The sequence below is a fragment of the Notothenia coriiceps genome, unplaced genomic scaffold (genome assembly GCF_000735185.1).
Source record: "Notothenia coriiceps isolate Sejong01 unplaced genomic scaffold, NC01 NC01_scaffold00012568, whole genome shotgun sequence".
Taxonomy (NCBI): domain Eukaryota; kingdom Metazoa; phylum Chordata; class Actinopteri; order Perciformes; family Nototheniidae; genus Notothenia; species Notothenia coriiceps.
Window position 1 is genome coordinate 1,352,545 of NW_011345269.1, and position 6,026 is coordinate 1,358,570.

Sequence of the window (6,026 nt, forward strand, 5' to 3'; positions counted from 1 at the left end):
TTACTTGAAAGTATCATAACTGGACTATCATATGATATTTCTCAACATATCACAGATATGCATGCAAACAATCCAAGACAATCATATAAAAGTGGACGATAGCATAATGATTATTCAAAAAAGACATAACGATAAAAATAATCGATATCCATCGGGATATTATAAAGTTATCATTATTGATACATAGATCTAGAAACACATCCATTAGAGATATAATAAAATTTATCATATAATTGATACCAATATTAAGTACTAATATCCACAAGCATCAACAAAAAATTTTTGGTGTGCGATATACTTGGTGAGATCCTTATCGATACCTATAACAGTATCACAGTATCCCTCCCCGCCACAACGCGTCACTTATTCAACGCAACCACAAGCCCTTTAGGTGTCCAAGTTTTTTCGGGGTGACGGTGACGTTCGGTCGTAACAGCAACACAGGGGACCCTCTGTGGAAGGTGGGGTCTTAACCGAGGACACCCTAACGGGTGTCATAAACCCATACATTTCAGCGAAACCTATCTCCTTTTTGTAAGATTGTTGCACTGTACATTACATTTATTCACCTTACCGTATAAATAAATGATAATCACAAACATTTTCAAAAGATATCATAAAAAAAAACAGGAGGTGCGAACAGCAGACAGTAGCTAGAAGTTTTCGAAAGATACAGCCCACTCAAAAATATATTGTTTTATATAAAATTAATTAATATATATAAATACATTATATATATATTAGCTGTACACTTTACGAATATAATAGTTTTTTATGGTAAAATTCAATCTCGTCCAACTGATTTTCTGCTGTCACTCCTCGGCTCTTGGTAGTTCAGGCATTTATCAAACCTGGCAACTCCGAGCTTCCTGGCAGCTGTCAATCAAAGTCCAGTGGCTCCGCCCCATAGTGTCAGAAAATGTTCACGCGCGCGCAGACAGATTCTGCGAGCGAGTGAGGCTGACACTCCCGCGAGCGAGCAAGAGGGCTGTCTCCCGCTCGCGGGGGTTTAATCTGTGCGCGAGGGTCATTTCATGCGCGTTTAAAAGCACATTTTCTGCTTGTGAGTAGCTTGTTTTGCTCGAAACACTCGGTTGTTGTTGTTGGCGAAACACATCCTCAATGACGCGGGTGACACGGGGGTGAGGGGAGAGGCGGGGTTATGGCGTATAGCGCGTACACACCGAGCCGTTTGACCCCCCAGAGCATTCCGTCCGCAGATCTACCCACCTTGGGACCCGTTATCATTTTAGGGGGCCGTTTCCGCGGCTCCGTTACGGTAGAAAAAAGTAGCAGATGCAACCCGAACCGTCTCCATGTAAACGGGGCCTTTGTCTCATTCAGCCACATTTAGCAACCACCATTTTTATGACACATAGAATCTACGGACATTCAAAGTGGGGTATTTACTAATATTTTTTATTTCGTGGCGCAAAATGTGAAAATCTCCTCGGCTTGTGTTAACCACAGACTTCATTTTAGTCACTAACCAAAAACGCATTACACTTTTTTGGGAATTTGAGATGAGGGAAACTGAAGTTGTAAAATATTAACTCATTTCCAGGTTTAGGACTCACTCCTCAATATGTTTACTGTTTCTTTGGCAGGCTCCATCTCAGAGTGCACCACGACGATAAGCGCTATGAGTGTGACGAATGTGGGAAAACCTTCATACGCCACGATCACCTGACCAAACATCAGAAAATACACTCTGGTAAAAAAAAAAAAGTTTCTCTTTGCATTTCAGTACCATGGGATATACTTTTTACTCTTCCCCGTCTCCAGTCAGCAGTGACTTTAATTTGAGCAATGTTCATTACAGGTGAGAAGGCCCACCAATGTGAAGAATGTGGAAAGTGCTTCAGACGCCATGATCACCTGACGGTCCACTACAAAAGTATTCATTTGGGGGAGAAAGTCTGGCAGAAGTATGTCATCTTACAAATCACATTCAGACTCGTTCTTTTTTTAGGTGTTGATGTAACATTTCTTATATTGTATCTTATAATGTCATCTTTGTCCACAGATATAAAACGGCTGTGCATCAGTGTGAGGTTTGCAAGAAAGAATTCAAAGGAAAGTCCAGTCTAGAAATGCACTTCAGGACACACTCAGGTAAGGAAACCAAGAGGGTCATCGATATATCAGCTTAAAAACCCAATATGAGAGCAGAACAATGGCATTTGGATGCATTTACCCAGAGGTGGGAGAAGTTCTCAGATCTTGTACTTAGTAAAAGTAGAAGTACCAGAGTGTAGGAATACTCTGTTACAGTAAAAGTCCTGCAATCAAAATGTTGCTCAGTAAAAGTAGAAAAGTATTATCATCAAAATATAGTTAAAGTAGCGACAGTAAAAGTAGTCATTGTGCAGATTGGTCCATTTCAGAATAACATATATGATATGATTTATAATGATTGATCATGAAAGTGTTCTCAAAGCTGGTAAAGGTGCAGCTAGTTTGAATGACTTTGTATACTGCAGGGTAGCTTTTGGATTTACTCCAGGTGGAACTAAAGTCTGATTTAACACTTGATTATATTTCACATCATTCATCCAGATCTGTAAAGTGACTAAAGATATTAAATAAATGTAGTGTTTTAGTGGTGTAATATTAATGCTGTAGCATCACTTGTTGGGGATATCGTTCTTTAAAAAATGTTTACTGACAACACGCTAACGTATTGCTATCGCTAACAATATGAGATGCTCTGTTTCAACAATGTTAGGCTGAAAAAGAAGCATTCCCACTGAAATGGATTGTGCTGATCTTTGAGGGGGTGCAGTGATTCTTACCAAGTTAAACTAGAAAAGCTATAAATGTTTGCTAGCTGCTAGCTTGATGACATTTAATGCAAAACGTGTTCTGGTGCAGCACAGCATTAGCCTGATCTCAGGTCATTTACGCCTCATTTTCACCAACACATTTTCTTTGGTTCCTAATGTACACTGATGAAAAATCTATATTGTGAGATTACAAAAAAAATGTGCTACCCCACACTGAGATGCTTAGGAAGACAAATGTGTTTTCTCATTGCACATTCACTAAGCCCTGCACCACTTAGTTACTGTGGCTACACTCTAGTCAAAACATGAAGTTATCATATTGGTAGAGTTACTGATCAAAGTTCATTGCGATTTGAAAAAAAGAAATTGTCTTTGATTTAATACAGGAAAAGAATTGTGTTTTAATTACTAGCTACATACATGATATTGTGCTAATATACTGAAGCTTAAGGTTGCTTAAAAGTTGTGTTACTAGTTGATTATTTAATTAGTATATATGTAAATAAGGAAGAGAAATGTTTATGAATTGCAGGATAGAAATGGCTATGAAAATACATTTGTTCAATGTCCTCTTGTGTTCATGTGACAGGAGAGAAACCCCACAGATGTCCCGAGTGCAACCAGACATTTCGTATAAAGAAGACCCTGACGAAGCACATGGTGATCCACTCTGACGCTCGTCCCTTTAACTGCCCCCAATGCAGCGCCACCTTTAAAAGAAAAGACAAGCTCAAGTACCACGTCGACCACGTGCACAGCGTTCGCTTCTCTGAGCAGCCCCTCGGCACGGACAAAATGATCTCCCTTCCTTTTGAGGAGTCCTCTAAGGGATACCACGCCGAACCCAAGCCAGTCCTCCAGAGCCCGCCTCGTCCTGCTAACGTCTGCGTACCCGTCACTTTGGTTCCTGTGCGGGTGGCGGGAGGAGCACAGGATCCCACCACTCTCTCCTCCCAAACTCACAGTGTTGTGAGCATGCAGGGGCAGCAGCAGAACTCAAGCTACCAGGCTGCTACAGATCTGGCTTTCTTGGAAAAGTACACCCTCACTCCGCAGCCGGCCAACGTCGTGAGGGCCGATCAGATGCTGGACCCCCGGGAGCAGTCCTACCTCGGCACCCTGCTGGGACTGGACTCTGCTTCCTCTGTGCAGAACATCTCCAACTCTGATCATTCACACTGACAGACTAAAACTGGACCTTTAACGCACAAACTTTAATTTAATAAGAACTGAAGCTACAGTATTCACCACTGAAATACAGACGGCATTAATTCTTCGTCCATTTAAATTAATTACACTTATAACACAAAGTATTCTGGTGAAGCACAGGATAGCCTGATCTCAGGTAATTTCTGCCTCTCAAAATAAATGTATTTGTGTGAGCTGTACAAAAAGAAGAGAAATTCATAAGTTGTAATTGTCTTTGTTGTTGTTTCTATTAAGTGAAATTATGACAAATCTCATCGCAACTCTATAAAACTGAAGAACAGTTGTAGTAAATGTTTTTGTACCAGTTATTATGAGATGACAACAAACTTTAAATGTTACAAATACCAAGGCTTGCCCCTTTCTTCAGGGTGTAAAATTACATTTCTGTTTTAAAAGCTGGTGGATTTCTTTGGTCTCACAGAATAACCTGCCTTTTTAAGGATTTACCATTTTTCATGGTATTCATGTTTTTTTTTTAAGGAATCTGTTGATTGGCGGACCAGTAATTGATGACAATTTCTGATTAACTAATGTGTAGTAAAGCAAAGGTTTCACTCATACAACGTTCATATGAGATTAGAGGTTGATGAATTTGCAAGATAAAAACTTTAAAGTGAAATCAGTAATGACATTACAAGTGGTCAATTGTGTATTTGAGTGCTTTGACAGTTACATTAATTGTTGGTTAAGTTTCAAACCATTCAAACTCACATTCTAAAACAGTGGGGGTGCTCCCCTCAAACTTTGTCATGATCAATAAAATCTATTTGAAAATATAAATGTTTGTTTAACTGGGCCGGGCCCACATCAGCCTCGCGCATCATTAGTAATATACATAAATAGCCAACTATGTATTTGATCTTATGCTATATTTATAATATCTTTACAAAAATGCATTTAAAAAGCTTGCTCTGCTCATAGAAAGCGTGCTGCTTACAAAATCAAACGCAGCATAAAGCCTATGCTTTGCTATTGTTGGTTGGCTTGGTGAAGGTTGCTCTCAGTATGTTAAAAAATAATGGAAAAAGTCATACTACTATGTCGAAAAAATCATGAAAAAAAGTGAGTATAGTATGTCGGAAGTCAAAGTATAGTATTTATTTCAATATGAAAATAAAATAGTTTGTCAATACTTTTATGAAAAAAGTATAATAATGTGGTGAAAAAAGGAAAATGTTATAGTATGTCATAAAATCATAATAAATCATTTTGGAAATATCATGAAAAGATCTAAATTATAGTACTTAAAAAACAGTATGAAAATAATCGTAGTTTAATATGTCAAAATGTAATTAAAAAAGTCATGGTATGGTATGTCGGAAAATCCTAACAAAACTTAGTATAGGTTGAACATTTTTTTTTAAAGTATGTCAAGAGGTTCATTAAAAAACGATACATAGTATATTGATCAAAGACAATATGAAAAATGGCCACAGTGTAGTTAGTACGTTGGAATAAACGTTATTGTATTGAATGTTGAAAAATATGACGAACAAGTTATGTCAAAAATAGAATTTAAAAAATCATATTATAGTATCTCTAAAAATGTAATAGTAAACTCATTTTAAAACACTATGAAAAAAATAAATACATATACTGCATATGATTAAGATATATACATACAGACCTGTATTTAGTATATTATGTCGAAAAAGTTTCATAGTATTGTAGGTAAAAAAATCTAAATCTGAATCAGGTTTATTGCCAAGTAGTATAGTATCTTCATATCATATGTAGTTTAATAAAAAAGAAAAAAAAGTCATAGTACAGTATGTTGAAAATATCATGAAAAGTCAGATTATAGCATGACGAAACCTTGTAAAATATCAAAACTCGCACAGTATAATATCTTAAGATATCGTGAAAAAGTCATAGTTTAGCATGTTGTAAAAATCGATAGTATATACGGTGGCCGGCAGGTGCAAATGTGGAACAACGGCCCAAAACGCATACATTAGCAGGAAACACGTGCAAATAATGAAATGAAAAACAAACAAACCCTGAAAACAAATACCAATACAAATATCATTG

General features: G+C 37.4%; 2 protein-coding genes across 2 annotated transcripts in view; both read left to right on the plus strand.

The window, feature by feature from the left end:
• zbtb41 (zinc finger and BTB domain containing 41) overlaps positions 1–4,769 on the plus strand; it is a 19,735-nt gene extending 14,966 nt beyond the window's left edge. Inside the window, exons 8-11 of the mRNA XM_010773408.1 lie at positions 1,608–1,714; positions 1,823–1,928; positions 2,027–2,115; positions 3,376–4,769. Coding sequence (XP_010771710.1) covers positions 1,608–1,714; positions 1,823–1,928; positions 2,027–2,115; positions 3,376–3,968 — 895 coding nt within the window. The 3' untranslated portion in view covers positions 3,969–4,769. The remainder of the gene's footprint in view (positions 1–1,607; positions 1,715–1,822; positions 1,929–2,026; positions 2,116–3,375) is intronic.
• Positions 1–6,026, plus strand: part of LOC104947411 (SERTA domain-containing protein 2-like) — a 59,720-nt gene that overhangs the window by 43,167 nt on the left and 10,527 nt on the right. The window lies entirely within an intron of this gene.